Raw genomic sequence first — 14,705 nt, forward strand, 5'->3', positions numbered from 1 at the left:
GTCAAAGTCATGTCAGTCCACATCTGTCCTCACTTTCTCAGAGCAACCTCTTTGTGGTCCTGCTTTGCTGGACAATGTGCTTCTTTGCCTTTGAGGCCCTCATAGCCACACTAAACATTAACTGGTGCTCAGGCCAGTAAAAATCCACCACACTACCACACAGGGAAGCAATTCTGGGGGAACAGTACACTGCCTGCCAGAGTCCAGCAACACTTTGCTCAGCTGGAAGCTGTCTCCCTGCAGATGGTCATTAAATGACAGCAGCATCTTGTGCTCTGCATGCAGCAACTTTATTGGTGTCCTGGCTTGAACCAGGATGAATCCACAGTTGGATTTAGGATTGAGAATTAAACCAGCAACAATAATGCTCTTGATCCCCTCCCACTGAGGTAGGGAGAGGAGAGAGATACTTAGAAGAGAGACTTTCTGGATTGAAAACTAGACATCTTTAATTAAATACCAACGATAAAAGAAATATGTACAATTGTATATAAATGTGTTCAGGAATGTGCAAAACCCTATTACCTCCCCCCACCCCCAGCAATTCCCATGGCATCTCCTGAGCTGAAAGCAATGCTGAAATGTCCCGGAGCACTGCCAGAGAGAGTGGCAGAGCAGACAGGAGCTGAGGTCAGAGTTACGAGGGTCAAGAATGCACGAGGCCAAGGATCAGTGGTGATGGATAGATGAAGTCCTCCCTGGGCACTGACCAGGGATGGAAGAGAAGAGCAAAAGAAGCAGCAAGGAAGGGGCTTGACTTTAGTGATCCCTGAATTATATATGGTGTGGAATACTCCCCGGCCAAGTTTGCTGTCTGTCTAGTCCACTCCTCCCTGCAGGAGGGTTGCAGACAGGACTCTTCTGCTCCTCTAGTATCCAAAGCAGAGCAAAGTGTCCTGGAAGTCTTAGCAGTAACATACACATACTCAGTCCACTACCTGGAAAACTTGTGTGCTTAAGAACTCACTGAAGGAAAAAAAAAAAAAAACAGTAAAAATAAAATGGGCTTCATCTAGGCTCAAACCAGGACGATTGAAAACCAGCGTTTCCCAGCAGTGCTAGGGACCAACAAGACAGAAACAGTGAAGAGGAGTCTCAGTCCCCCTGTGCCTGTTTTCCTCTGAACCGCAAGGCTGTTACAGTCGCTAAATGGAAAGGACTAGGAAATCTGCAGATCCCTAAGCGTGAGCCCCTTTCACTCTGAGGGTCTCCCCCTGCAGGGCTGCCCCCTCCAAACACAGAGATAAGGCTCTGTCCTGGCCCCAGTAAAGTAGGACTCTCAGTCTCCTGGCAGCTATAATGCTTTTTCGACCCTAAATGGAGCGTCAACATAATATTTTTATTTAAATTCCGCATGTCTGTGTGTTTAGTTTTAGGACAGCCAATAAAAACCCCAATGAAGGCTACTGTTCAGGCACATGGACTTACATGAACAACACAACATGTAAGTGCTAGCAAAAAGAAATAAAATAATAATAATTTGTGCAAATCTGTTGCAAGTTGTACCAAGACTGGATGAGGTTTGTAGCCATCTCAGCTCCACAACAGAAGTAAAACTGTTGTATTACGTTGCCCCTTCATAAGGCAAAGCAACAAAGTCAGACTTCATGGAGGCTTATCAAGTTTTGTTGTGATAGATGCCACCATCCTAAAGTTAAGATCTGCCTCCATGCTGAGGTCCACAAAGCTGGTATGAAACATATTTGCATCATAGTGCACAGAGAGAAGCAGCTATACAGTAATAGGGATGATCCCATCAGAAACTCCCAAACATTGTAAATAAAGGATAGGCAGACAAAAAGAGGCAACACAGGAGAGAGTATTTATTCCAATTTGCCTTTCCATGCTAGTGCCTTAAAGTAGGGTACCCACAAAGAGCTATACCTTCTTCAGTCATGTGCTACTTCTGACGTTTGGACGTGGAGATAAATCTTTTTGGCCTTTGGAACACTTTGTCTGCAAGAATAACAAGACATGAGCAGCAAACCACAAATGAGGGTGTTCAATGAGCATCTAATTTTGAGTTCTTCACTTGCCCTGCCTCTTCCCTAGAGAAAATGAGCGCCAGTCCTCAAATCCTCTAAATTTGCTCTGGCTCCTCAGTAGATACTGGTGCTTCACTCACTGCACAAGTAGATGCTATCAAGAATGCTCTTTTTTTATTGCATAAGATCACTTAGGTTTGTTAAGCAAAAATAGATTTATAATAGTACTCTAGCAGGTTTGAGAGACTAGTGCAGCTATTCACAGGCCAGTAACAGCCTATGCTTTGCTTCAGATGCCTAGGTAGACAAGTGGTAAAAAGAAAATCTCCCCAGCTAGAGAGTCTGGAAAATAACTAGCAACTTCTTGGAATCATAAGAGGCAGCCAAGTAACCCCTGGACTTCCCCAAGGAGCTCTGTGCAGGAATTTTGCAGTTTCGAATGAAAGTTGCTAAGAGTTCATTGTCATGACTTACCTGTGAAAGTTTTCAACATCTTCAACAGTCTCAGGCAGAACTCTTCCTTTAGTTTCAGGTAGGAGCAACACCAATCCACCCGCAAACAAACCAAGAACCGCTTCACATTGAACAGATGCACAGCTTGTTAGCATATGTCAATTTTAGAGCATATACACTACTTTCACCTGCCTGGCACAGATGACTTATAAATGGCATTTTATTTTGTTCTTCATACAAGATAATCACATCCTTTGGAGGGTGTGATGGCTACGTGGGGACAGCAATGAGCCAAGTTCAGTTGTGAGTTATGCAATGAACTGTGGCACCACAGGACAGACAACTGTAAAGAGGAAAGGAGCCTTTCTAGTCTGAGTGCATGCAAGGAAACAGATTCCATTTTTCTGTTGTTTACATAATGAGATTTGAAAATACATGCACAATGTAATACCTCCAACTCTATTTGATTCACTTCTCCACTAATAATGCTTTTACCCACTTTGCATGTTTGGTGTTTATATTTCAAATCTATCAAGCACCCAGCTAAATGTTCTGTTAAAAACTGCACATTGCCATTTGAGACATTTTTCTGTAGTGTACAGTTCTAAAGATTCAGAAAAGATATGCAGACCCTGACCTGAGAGATCAGGTCACTACTCTGCAAACACTCACCTAGTATTCATTTACCAACCTCTTTGCAAATAGCTGGACAACAGCCAGTTAACAGACTGTCAGAAATGCTGAGGTGTAACAGCCACAGTTGTACTCCTTTAGGTAGGCAATTATGTAAAATTCCAAACTTTGGCTCCTGGACTGAGACTATATACCTCACAGAAGAGTGGTAATTGATCAGATTTGAATTAATCAAAATATTAATCTCATCAAAACATTAGGACATTTCTCAGCTCTTTGCCATCTATTGAACCTGCAGTTACCTCTAGCATCCTTTAAATGCAAGGAACAATATAACGGGCAAAGGACACATGAATGCATAAACAAGCTCCAGGTTGTTACAAACTGAAGAGCGTGGCTTTTGTAGATGGGAAGCAGCTTCTGCTGACTTTGGGGCAGCTGCCTGAGCTGGCTTTTTTGAAGCTTGGGCTCTGCCACTGCCTTCCAGGAGCAGTCTGCAGGGAGGTAAGGTGGCACTTACTGAAAACTATGAGCGGCAGATCGTGCCAGACTTCCACCAGTCTGTAGACAATGAATGGGACAATGACTCCACCAACATCACACAAGGAGGAGCAGACCATCACCCCGAGGTTCCTGGTTCAAGAGCAGAGGGATCACATTAGCATCACAGCACTGTGGACGGAAGGGCACAGATCACAGTTCCGACCCTTGCACAGAGCGTGCAGCTCAGCAGACCACAAAATGCCAAAATCATTTGCAAAGTCCTAGTTTTCCACTGGTGGGCACATGTAGAAGTTATTTAGACCTAAGTATTGCAAGAATAAAGAGCTCAGAAAATGGAAACAGGAAAGTATATCTGCATTTTCCAATGTGTAAGCAAATTCCCAAGGGTAAAGACAGAGGAGTATCAGGTGCAAAGTGTCTGAGGGAAGAAGTCTCTGGATAGAGTTAAAACCTAAATCATAGGTAGTCATAGATTGGTTTGGATTGGAAAGGACTTAGAAGACCATCTAGTTCCAACCCCTCTGCAAGGGCAGTGACACCTTCCATTAGAGCAGGTTGCACAAAGCCCTGTCCAGCCTGGCCTTGAACACCTCCAGGGAGAAAAAACCCATTAGCTTCAGTACATCTTGGCTGACTTAGTGCAAGGAGGGGCAAATGATTCTTCTGTTTGCTACACACTATTAAAAAAATTAAAACTCCACTGTATTCATTTAGGATAGAGAAAGAATATTAATAGTCTTGTTATTGCCTATGCTGTATAGCTTCATATAATCAGTGTCTCTCCAATGAAGAAATAAGATTAATCTGGTCAGTGCAGATATCTTCTCTACAGCCAATGGCCTACAGTCACTGGGTAGAAAGAGGAGATTTTGAAGAAGAATTAACTTGCAAGCTTTAGATTTCTGCAAGCACATCTTTACTTCTGAGCTATTCACCCGGCAGCCATTTACAAACAGGGGAACAATCCAGTCCTCAGGTGAAGGGCTTTAGTTAACACACATTCTCCATATCATACTCCACTCTGGGCAGATCCATTTAAAAGTTGTTTTGGTTCGAATGGCACACAAACCCAAGCACTTACATGGGACTTCAGAAACCTTTTCTCCTTTATTTCAGTCACATGAGTTTTCATCTGCCTTGAAGCACATTTGTCTTCATAAATCTACTTTTCAAAGCATTTTACTTAAGCTTCACCTACTTTATGTTCAGCAGTACCCCTATAGTTCTGAAGCATTTGAGGATAACTTAGTTTAGTATAAAACATAACATACACATTGGCCCCAGGTATTTGTTTCCAGGCCAAATGCCAACAGGGAGGAGGATGCACCTACCTGATATATGTTGGATACAGTTCAGTGTTTACAAAGCAAACCATTTCAAAAGCCATTGTGATTCCCATTCTCCCAATGCAAGCAGCAATCACTTTTAGCCAATGAATGTCTGCAGACAAAACGCATTCAACACATTTAAAAGCATCCCAGTGATTTAGCAGGAGTCCGTTAATACAGCAGTGTTGTTTTAGGGGGTAATTCTGATTCCAAATCACTTGATGTTCTGAAGGGGCCTTGTTTCACCTCTGTGAATGAGGGAATGGGAACAGCCAGCACCTCATGAACTGTGGCATAGGGACCTTCCCAAAGCAGCATAGGGAATGCAGGTGCTTTGAGATTTATTATTAGCAGTGCCACAAATCAACCTCATTTCACTTCTGCAGCATGAGTAGTGCAACTAAAAGTCAGGGAGACAGCACCCAACAGCAGGCAGGGATTTGTGGAGCTTTGGGACTGGACCCTGGGAAAAGGGAGGGAGAGGTGAATGCTGTTCCCAGAAGGCAAGGTCAGGGTGGGAAGCTTCCACATGGCCTCACACTAGTCACTCACCCTCTGGGATCAGGGCTGTAAGGAGGCAGGCAGCCCCAGCCACCAGGTTTGCCAGAGCCCAGGGGTAGCGACGCCCAACACGGTCAATAGTGACAAGGATGATGAAGGCAGCTGGGAACTCAACAAGTGCAGAATAGAGAAAATCCAGGTACATGTTCTCAGCAGCTACTCCCATGTGCATGATGAGTCCTTGGTAGAGGACAGAGCTTGTGAACCTAGGTAGAGAAGAGGACCTTGGTTTTATTAGTCAGCCGGAGGATCAAGGTCTGTTTCCTCCTGGAGCCTTCATAACCAAAACTTCAAGAACAGCTCTCCAACATGATCATCTTACCAGTTGTACATCAAAATTAATGTGTTTTTTCTCATCTGTGGTGTCCTGACAAGGTCAATGAGTGAAGGACTCTGCTTTCCACCATCTTCCTCTTCAAATTGAATATCCTGCAGAAGAGCCAGTACAAAGTGCAGTAAGTTTCTGCTGAGAGGAGCTGATGGAAGGGACTATCATGATGCTTACTTACATGTATAAGCAAACCCTGAGCTCACCTCAAAATGGGAAGGCATCTTTTTCCGATTTTTTTTTGCTATATCACTGACAATTTTCATAGCTTTGTCATTTTTTCCTTGAGAGATCAGCCATCTGGGAGACTCTGGGAGGCACCTACAATGCGAGTGGATGCTGTTATATACCAAAACATAAAGCTCACAGAGTGCGCCGACGTATGGAGACCGTGGAGAGAGGGCTTTGGTTGATTAAGAACCAGGTAGGGTTTTCCTTTGTGTTTGTTTTTTTGTTGTTGTTGTGTTGTTCCCCCCATCTCCCCATCCCTACCCCACTTCACCAGGAAAAGTCATATATCCTACTGCTGAAATGGGAAGAGGAGCAGTTGTGGTAGTAACTTTAGACAGAGTTGAGTTTACTAGATATAAATCAGGGAAGGGCTTTCAGCAAGAGCAGTGCTACCAGCCTGTTCATCACAAACTGGTTCCTCTTAGGAAAAAGAAAGACAATGCATCTCTTTCTGCTATTCCTAAATACTTGATCTATCCAGACACTTTCTTAAATCAAAGCACTCAAACTGAAAAATATCAATCAAAATGAGAGGAGAGAATTCAAACTAAAGGTGAACCCACATGCCTTCTTTTGGTTGGACAAAAAGCTTCAAGATTTTTTCCTTAAAAGAAAATGTAAACAACCTGTTACAGTTATGCTAGCATTTATCAGCCTCTCAATAAACACCTTCTTAGTGTAAGATCCACTAAATTAGGTTGAACTATTTGTTTTCCTTTATGAAATGCTAGATAATATATGATGTTACACGACCCTTCCCCATTTTTTTCCAAATGGTCTTTCTGTTAAACAGAAGCCAGGTGCAGCACACAGGTTAAGGTGTAATGAAGTCTCAGTTGCTGAGGGGTCATATCTCCTTCTCCTTTTTGCTGTGTACCTCCTCTTTGCACTAAGAGGCACATACAACAGAAAAGTAGCGCCAAACTCCTCTCCGTATCAAGCCCTGGGAGGCAGAAGAAGCTGGTTCTGGGGTTGTGGGCAGAGATACAACAAAAGCCCATTTACCAGTAGTAGAGCAGGAAGAAGCAGCTCGGCAAGGTGACGGTGAGCTGCAGCCACCGCCAGTGGGGGATGGCATAAGCAACAGCATCAAAGACCAGGAGCCCAACGGAGAAGGCCGTCTGGTAGAGGATGCCCACCGTCCTCCGGTACTTGGGACCAACGACTTCTGTCACTGCAACCACACAGAGACAGGTGAATCACAGCTCAGCCCAGAATGCTCAGCACAGCAGCGACTTGTTCTGCAGGGAAGCTGGAAAACCAATGCTGTGTTAAGGCCCTAAATAAACCATCTTGGTTATCCTGGGCTTCCTGGCAAGAGTTGCCAGACAAAAATCCCCTGGTGCTCACAGAGGAAGATTTGCTTTTCTGCCACCCAAACTCAGCAGAGGAGAAAACTCTGCTGCTGCTCTTACACTGGCCAGAGGCAGCTGGTACTGTCTTCTGTCATGGAAATAGCAAAGCAAATCAACCAATCCTCAAAGAGCACGGATGGGTTTTCTTGCAAAATCTAACGTCAACTTACATAATGTCCCCAATCCAGTAACAAAACACATATTTTGTTTTCAAACGGCAGCCTTCAGCCTGCATGTCACTCCAAGTGTGTAAGAAATACTTGTACCCCAGGATGGCACACAGCTTCCTGGCCAGGATGGCTTCACGACTCACCTGCATCGTGCAACTGCACATCACAGGATAAATGTTAGGGTTAGCTCTTGTTGTTACAGAGCTTAAAGTAACTATTCCAGCAGGCAGGCCCAAGCACACTCAAATTTCTGTGATTTCAAGAAAGCAAACCAATCAGAAAAAGAACAGAAAGCAGTTATTTAGCACCTGAAGGAAATGCTGTGTTTTGGAGCCTCAGGTTAGCTAATACTGCTTGGCCAAAGAATGCACAAAGACATCTCCCCAGGCACAGTAGGACTGAGCCAAAAGCAGCTGAAGGGTCTCCAGGAGGATGTGACAAGATTGCTCTGCCCTCGTACCCTTCCCTGGGTATTCACAGTATAGGCCACCCTTAGGGAGAGAATACAAGTTTAAAGGGGCTTTGGGACTGATTCTGGTTGACTTCTCTCATGAGAGTTTCAAGGAGAATCCAGAAGTAACAAGATGCAACTAGAGGGCCACAGAGATGATTAAAGGAACAGAGCATCCACCCTATGAGGAAAGGCGGAGAGAGCTGGGTCTGTTTAGCTTGGAGGAGACTTAGGGAGGATCTCATAAACACTTAAGTGTTTCAAGTATTTAAATATTTAAAGGAGTCAGGAGGACAGGCCTGGTCTCTTTTCAAGTGTCCAATGACAGGACAAGGGGCAATGGGCACAAACTGGAACACAGGAGGTTCAAGTTAAACATAAGCAAAAACTTCTTTATTGTGACAGTAACAGAGGACAGGAACAGGCTGCCCAGAGCAGTTTTGGAGTCTCTTTCTCTGGAGACATTCAAAACCCATTCCAACCTGTTCCTGTGTGATCTGCTCTACGTGATCCTGCTCTGAGAGGGAGGTTGGACTAGATGATTTTCAGAGGTGCCTTCCAACCACAACTACCCTGTGACTCTGTAACTGAGGGAAAATACCAGGATAGGACAAGTCATTGTCCTGATGGGGATTTTATGCTCTAAAATAGCATAAAGCTCCCCAGATGAGGTGATGAAGATTTAATTTGTGTCAGAAAAATATTTAAGAGGCCAAGCAAGGATCTAGAATATGCACAGGAAGGAACAACCACGTCTTGGCAGAAGATGGTCTGGACTGCTGGCTAGATGTCTTCAGTTTATTTTTATCAGACATCTGGATAATTGCATTAACATGATGTCCCCACTAAAAGACTTAATAGAAGTTTAGGGTGTTGAAATTTACATCTTTTTCCACAATCCCAGTGGACTGGATCACTCAGAGCTATTTGGTAGACACCCAAAATCCTAATCTAGATGAGGCTTATTGGGCAGCATTTAAAATATTTAGTTTGCTGCTTTGGTGATTGCTTGGTGTTGGGTATTTTTAACAAGAGCCTGAACTCCACAGTAGAGAAGTCAGAGAAGTCCCAGGCAGCTCTGCCACACATCAGACAGTGGTCCTGGGCTGGCCCCAACCCTTCTGCCATGCAGATGTCCTTCACCAGCAGCCAGGGTCCATGCAAGGTGCTGGGAGAGGCACCAACACAGCCCCTGCCTCCTTGCAGTGCTCTGCAATCCCCTGGGCCAGCCTCCACTCAGACAAGTGCCCAGATACCCAGACAGCTTGTCCTTTTCTCAGCAAGTGCATGATGTTCTTTGGTTATTTTTAGGCTGTAAAGCCTCTATTGGCCCTTCAATGCTCTTTGTGTCATGAAAATATCTCTGATTTTCCCCACCCTCTGCCTGCTTCTATGATGGCCTCCTCTGTCATGACACCGTCTGTGAATGGGTTGGAGCAGCTGCAGTCTGCCTGGGGACCATGGCCTTCCCTGGCCATGGGGGAGGGAGAGGAGCAAAGATCTGGACCACAGGGCAAAGCCTGTCTTGAAGTAACAGCTCTGATACACTGCAGTTTGCTGGAGCCTTGAAGGCTAATGTTGACACTGCATAATGACAGTGCTTGCAAAAATCCTGAGAAGTCAAAGAGGAAGAACACACCTTGATAAAGCTCTATGGGAGACATTTTTCAAGTGGCTTTTGTTTGGGGCTTGAGGGGCTGTGCTTTATTTTTTTCTTCTTCACCTTTGCAGCCAGTCTTGCTCCCAGGAAAAGGTCAGAACTCACCCAAGATGTAGCCTGCAGTCCAGCAGCCCTTGCTGACCAGTCCTTGCAAGAACCGGAGAATGACTATCCACAGGTAGGTGGGCACAAAGACCAGAAGGATTCCACAGATAACGTTTGCAAGAATCGTACTCAAGAGGCAAACTTTACGGCCAAACCTGGATTGGAAGATAATAACATGCAAAGCAAAACACTCGTCATGAAAACACAGGGATTTTAAACCAGTAAGAGCTTTGTGCATCTTTGAAAAAAAGGAAAAACAAGTTTAAAGTCCAACTTTACTGTACAAAGGATAGATACAAACTTTTATCCTTAGCCCATTACTCACTTATCTGCTTTCCTATTCCCTGAAAAATTACTGTGCCAATTGCTCTGCACTTTCACAAGGGCTTTCAGAAGAAAGAAAAATTTCCCAATTAAAGGACAATAATCCCTATTTACATGTATTTGAATTGTAACTTTTATCCCTGAATTTCAGAGCAGGCAGCTTAGTAGTAGTTTTGTTTGTTTTTTATAATGGAGGTGAAAAAAAAAGTCTGTATGCACCGGTTTTATTTACCACACTCATAATGTCTAAAAATCTGGTATGTACGGATCTTGCTGTGATTGGGCTGCATTTCACAGCTGGAGCAACTCGGCTAGAGCTGAGTTACTAACTGTCCTGGGCAGGAGGGGATCAAGGGGGTTAAAGGGCCTTCAAATACTGGCATTTGTTCCTTTCAAGATCAGCTGACTGGGCTAGGGTGGCTGTCCCTGCTGGCTCTGAACAGGGAACTAAAGATGCCAGGACACATGGATTTGTTTTTTTTCACAGTGATTGCTGCTGTACCAATCTGGCAATCTCTGCATCTACTATTTCAGAGTTTCTCTAGAGGAAACAAGGTGTTTCCAAGCTGCAGCCACAGAGTGTGACAGCTCAAGAGGGGGTTCCAAACCAGTGTGTCCTGGCTTTGGTTAGCACTACAGGGCTCTGGTACAGCACAGTAGGGAGTTTAGGGTGCATGGTCCTAAGATAGTCCTTGTAGGTTCTGCAAGACTCACCTAGAGGGAGCTTTATGCAAACCACCAGGTATGACCTAAGAGACAGAGTACTCACTCCTCATACCACAGCTGAACATCCAGTGGTTGACCTTATTTTGAGAAGAGCAGAGATGATAGCAGTTGCACAACCCTTCTCAGCCTTTATCAGCTTAGCTGCTGAACTGATAAGGGAGGTCAGAGGGGTTTACTGTCAGCCTACATGTACCTGTCTGCTATGTAGCCAATGTTTATGGAGCCAATGAAGAACCCAGCATTCACAGCAGACTGAAAGAGGTCCAGCTTCCAGGAGTCCTCACACACCAGGTTAAACTAAAGGAGCAACCACAGTTAGAAGAGAGTTAAAATGAGGACCTGGCTCACATCCACAAGTTTCCTTTGCTTCAGTTAAAGATTTAAATTTGTTTCTGGGTCAATGACCATTTTATCAGTACCCAGAAACCTTAATTATTTTTAATTAAGTGTCCAACACTAAAAACAGGATCAAGCCCCTGAGCAATCCCCTGGTATTTCCCATTCATGTCTCATCTCATTACTGGAAATAACTCAGCTGAGCTGATACCTGCCAGGATCAGGACCCTAATTTGTGTTAGGCCTTGCTGATCAAACCAGCACAGACCTAATGATCATCCTGGGCCTTTCATCTTTTTTTTTGTGGCTGATGGTGAATGTTTCTAAGCAGTCCTGACTGCCCCATACCCTTGCATGCCACAGTAGTACCTGCAGAGCCCTCAGCTCTCATTTGCCCTCTAGCCTCAGTTCTCTAATCTTACTTAGGTAAATATACATAAAAGCTGCTAGAGAAAGAAATAACTTCAAAAAGCTATCCTAACATGACTGAGAATCCCTTCCCTTTCTACTGGTAGCTGGGTTTACTTAAAGCTCTACATCTTCAATCAATATAAAGCTAGATACTCCTGATGCCCTGTGGGGTTTCCCATAAGGATACTCATCCATGTGTAAATTTTTCCTTCGAGCAAATAATATGCTTTACTCTGTGCTATTCTTTCCCTGCTTGGCTGCCAGAGCAAGGGACAACATAACAGAACCCAAGAACCTTCACAGAAACAGTTCAACACAAAAGAAAAATGTATTGCCAAAATACACATAGAGGCATGTGATGTTTCTGGTTATCCTGCCAAGGAAGTAACCTGTGGGCCTGGCCTTGTACCTCCTTCAGAAGCTAAAGGAAGGTGACTGATGTGAAAATGTGACTGCACACACACTGCAAGTTTTCAGCTTCCCATAATCTTGAAAGATCACGGTGGGGGCTTCTGGATCACAGCATATGCTCTAGCCTTCTGCAGTGAGATGTGCCTGTTGCATGGCTGCTTTGTGAGGTCCTGGGTCACCCTCTGTTTGAGTTGTCTCACTTCTTCACTTTAATATCACACAGTCCATACTTTGCTGAAAGAAGCACACTTACAGTACACCACCTAAAAATCTAGCTTCAACTTCTTACAAAACTGTAAATGCTAAAGTTGCTAGAGCCACTCCTGGGTTTGTGTTAGATGGGGGGGAAAAAAACCCTGACTTCCATCACCTCTAAAAATTTGGTGGGAATTTCTATGAAAAAAATCAGGTTTATCATCCAGATACTGATTTGCTTTCAAAGTAAAAGGACCTAAAATCCTAAGGTATCCTAAGTAGCTTGAATATAATTTTCTGTTTATTCACACATGAGAACATAAAACATTCGTCATATTTTCTGCAATTCATTCCTGAATTAAGCTGTGTAATTGTAGGAGGTGATTACCTTTCCCCCCCACCCTTTGTCATTCAATCATATTTGAGACAAAGTTTAAAATACTTTCTTTGTTAAAGAAAAAAAAAAATAATCAAGACCTCCCCTAAGATCTGGGCAGGGACCCCAGGGAGCTGGGAGGGTCCATGCAACATGCCTACTGAGGGATCGACTGACTCTGCTCACAGTGCTGGGAGCTGCTGACCCCTTGCAGGAACTGTTTACACACCTCCACCAATCTGACCTCTCATGGGACAGGAGTTTCATTCAGATCTGGACTTTATCTATCTTGGGATTTATTTGCTGAAATGTGTTGCTCCCCAGCTGGAGATAAAAGCAGATCCAGGCAGCCAAGGCAACATTGCGCAGAAAGGACAGAGGGAAGACAACTTGCAAAGCATCCTGTGCAAGTTTGCAGCAAGACGATCTGCTCATTCAGGTAAGCAGCCATCATTCTAATACAGTGTAGGTGACCCCAACCCTCTCCAACATCCCTCAGCTTGTCTGTAACCAAGAGGGCAAGGGAAAGGGGGGTTTTGCTTTTACCTCAGTCACAAGAGAGGTTCCTGGTGAGTCGTAGACCCAGCCATCCCGGCAGGGACCCAGAGGGACGGTGCTCCGGTTGCCCACGAGGCTGCCGAGGGGGTCGGTGCAGCTGACGCCCGTCGTGTTCCAGTCCACCTCGTACCTCCTGCAGCGGCTGCTGAAACTGGCCCCGTGGCCACCCCACTCAGGAACCGTGAGATTCAGCTGCTCCTCCAGGCTCCAGCCACAGCGCTGGCTCAGCTCAGCCACCCCGGGGCTGAAGCAGCGATGCTCGGGGATGAACCCAAAGAAGACAACACCCACGTACACTGGGGTGAAGGCAGCAGAAAGCAAACACAGAACAAAGAAGGTTTGCTTCTGGAACCTGTCAAATTCTCCAACATTCTCCAAAATGTCATCTAGAGTTGGCATTTTGGTATCAAAACCACTCCAAAAACTTCATGTAGGACTTCACTGCAGCACTGATATATTTAGTTGGCAGCAACGCTATTTAAGTAACAAAGACATTTGACCCAAAGTCAAGACTAACTTCATAAATTATTAAACTACATGTTGCAAGCTTTATTTTTTACGTTTCATTTGAAATCAGACCTTAATTCACCCAGGAAGAATCTGCATTTAAACCCTAATCAGAGCAAATGTATTTTTTTTCTCCAGAAAAGCTGCTAACAGTCACAGCACTTTGAGTTGTTTTTTAGCCAAACCAGCTCCTCAAAGAAGAGCCACTTCAAGGATCAAGTGTAGATGGACAATTCCACCAACAGGCAAGCAAATGAAAAGTTTAGTGTAGTGGGAACCACATGTTCCCAGCAGCCTCATCAACCAAGTTCTATAAAGAACAGGTAAGTACACTGTGAAACAGAAGCATCTCTACATTGAGTCATGTAACAGTAAAGGAACAGCTTTCCCACAAACTCCAGCATCATGTATGTCACCCCTGCAGCCACCCTCATACTCCACTCTCAAGGAAAACATTTCCCACCTACATCAGGGAACAGAGTTTTCACCTGACCATATTTATTGCTGTGATACAGAAGATAAAAAGCATTCACAAAGGAATTATGCACTGGAAATAGTTTTGGAAAGCCATAATATAAAATACTTATGGCCAAAACAGCAATTTCTTACAGTAGAAGACCTGTAAGACTTTATGTAGAATTCACTGTGAGGTATCCCCTCAAAAAATCCAGTTATATCAGGCTCCAATGACACTTCATGCTCTCTATGGATAGACATGTGCTGCTCCAACACGTGCTACTTTTGCTGAAAACAAGTGCTTCCATCAAAAAGAAAAACAAAAGGTAAAACTTTCAAGATGGAAAAAAGTGAAAAAGGGTTTGGAAAATTGCCTGTAGTTTAGGCAACCAGTCAAAAAAATAAAGACCTCCTTTCAATACCCTCCAAAAAATAAACCAGCTTATGTAGCAATTCTAGCCAGGGGATAAACAGAAGCAGTTCTTCACATGGTGTCACTGCCCATCAGCCATCCAAGCAACAGCAGCCTATCAGCTTTGACTGCTGCTTTGTGGGCCAGCATCCTCAGATCATTCCCTACATCACACCCACGTGTCCCCTCCTCTCCTACCTTCTCTTCTCAGGTAGGAATGGCTGAAGTG

General features: G+C 44.3%; 1 protein-coding gene and 1 long non-coding RNA gene across 2 annotated transcripts; one reads left to right on the forward strand and one right to left on the reverse strand.

Moving 5' to 3' along the window:
• Positions 1–1,803: 1,803 nt before the first annotated feature.
• LOC127382144 (solute carrier family 22 member 2-like) lies at positions 1,804–13,570 on the reverse strand. The gene is made up of 11 exons (XM_051613346.1): positions 13,090–13,570; positions 11,008–11,111; positions 9,765–9,919; positions 7,029–7,197; positions 5,999–6,113; positions 5,787–5,893; positions 5,456–5,670; positions 4,907–5,015; positions 3,592–3,704; positions 2,460–2,559; positions 1,804–1,956 (listed from the first exon to the last, which is right to left on the reverse strand). The coding sequence occupies exons 1-11, from the start codon at positions 13,498–13,500 to the stop codon at positions 1,890–1,892; spliced, it is 1,665 nt and encodes a 554-aa protein (XP_051469306.1). The 5' UTR covers positions 13,501–13,570; the 3' UTR covers positions 1,804–1,889.
• On the forward strand, positions 12,928–13,651 carry LOC127382146 (uncharacterized). The gene is made up of 2 exons (XR_007888886.1): positions 12,928–12,982; positions 13,241–13,651. It is a non-coding gene; the product is annotated as an uncharacterized LOC127382146 (long non-coding RNA).
• Positions 13,652–14,705: the final 1,054 nt, after the last annotated feature.

Source organism: Apus apus, chromosome 3, assembly GCF_020740795.1.
Source record: "Apus apus isolate bApuApu2 chromosome 3, bApuApu2.pri.cur, whole genome shotgun sequence".
NCBI classification, from domain to species: Eukaryota; Metazoa; Chordata; class Aves; order Apodiformes; family Apodidae; genus Apus; species Apus apus.

Coding starts and splice junctions, on each gene's coding strand:
- LOC127382144 (XM_051613346.1), bottom strand. CDS start 13,500: ATGCCAACTCTAGATGACATTTTGGAGAATGTTGGAGAATTTGACAGG. Junction 11,112..13,089: donor GAACCTCTCTTGTGACTGAG/GTAAAAGCAAAA, acceptor TTGCTCCTTTAG/TTTAACCTGGTGTGTGAGGA. Junction 7,198..9,764: donor GACTGCAGGCTACATCTTGG/GTGAGTTCTGAC, acceptor GTGTGGTTGCAG/TGACAGAAGTCGTTGGTCCC.